The 1,042-nt window shown below is 58.3% G+C and overlaps 1 protein-coding gene across 1 annotated transcript; it reads right to left on the reverse strand.

The window, feature by feature from the left end:
• Positions 1-401: 401 nt before the first annotated feature.
• LOC114073007 (glycine-rich protein 5-like) lies at positions 402-1,040 on the reverse strand. The gene has a single exon (XM_027910811.1). The coding sequence runs from the start codon at positions 1,038-1,040 to the stop codon at positions 402-404; it is 639 nt and encodes a 212-aa protein (XP_027766612.1).
• Between the last annotated feature and the right edge of the window lie 2 nt (positions 1,041-1,042).

Here is a 1,042-nt window from a genome sequence, read left to right on the forward strand (position 1 = left end):
GGGCAATTCCCCAGGTTGAAGTTGCAAACTTTGGTGGTTCTTTGCAAGTGGGACAGTGACCATCTGCTTCCACAGGGAGGTTTCCCTCAGGGAACATCTGCCAACAGCACTGGAGGCCGAGGAACATTCCACAGAGAATGTTTTTGATTTTTATTTGATTTTTTTTGGGGGGAAGTAAAACAGGGGACCTGGGAAAGGGTGAAAGCAACCTCACACGACCAGTTCTGTCTGCACACTGAAATCTTTATTTCCCATCGCACTGATGGCACCGAGAGGAGCCACCTGGGAATTCACAGCTCCGGGATGTAGCACCGAGGGGACACACGAGGGAGGGAGGGAGGCACGCATGGAGGGAGCAGGGGGAGGGCACAGATGGGCTGGCCCTGCTGGACCTGGAGCTGTCACTTGTGGCCAGAGGGGAAGTAGCAGCTCTGCTTGGTCTGGTGGGACACAACGCTGGGGATGACGATGGGGCACTTCTGCTGGGAGGACTGGGAGGAGCCTCCACCTCCACCAGAGCTGATGATGATGGTCTGACCAGAGGAGCCACCACTGGATCCCCCACAGCATCCAGAGGATCCTCCACCTCCCATGATGATCTTCCCTCCTGAAGAGCCACCACTGGATCCCCCACCACAGCATCCAGAGGAGCCTCCTCCTCCTCCTCCTCCTCCTCCACCCCCAGAGCTGATAATGATCTTCTGGCCTGATCCTCCACTGCCCCCACCGTACCCTCCTCCCATCCCGCAGCCACCGCCGGATCCTCCGCCGCAGCATCCAGAGGAGCCTCCTCCTCCCATCATGCCCTTTGAGGATCCTCCTCCCATTCCACCACCAGATCCTCCACTGCTTCCACCTCCAATGATGATCTTTGTTCCTGATCCGCCACTGGATCCTCCTCCCATTCCACCCCCGGATCCTCCTCCACAGCATCCTCCACCTCCACCTCCCATCATGCCCTTTGAGGATCCTCCTCCCATTCCACCACCTCCACCTCCCCCACAGCATCCAGAGGATCCTCCACCACCTCCACCTCCCATCA

Source organism: Empidonax traillii, unplaced genomic scaffold, assembly GCF_003031625.1.
Source record: "Empidonax traillii isolate 1590-97213 ecotype Southwest subspecies unplaced genomic scaffold, ASM303162v1 scaffold4919:size9096, whole genome shotgun sequence".
Classification (NCBI taxonomy): Eukaryota; Metazoa; Chordata; class Aves; order Passeriformes; family Tyrannidae; genus Empidonax; species Empidonax traillii.

Excerpts from the sequence above, each read along its gene's own strand:
- LOC114073007 (XM_027910811.1), bottom strand. The coding sequence starts at position 1,040 with ATGGGAGGTGGAGGTGGTGGAGGATCCTCTGGATGCTGTGGGGGAGGT.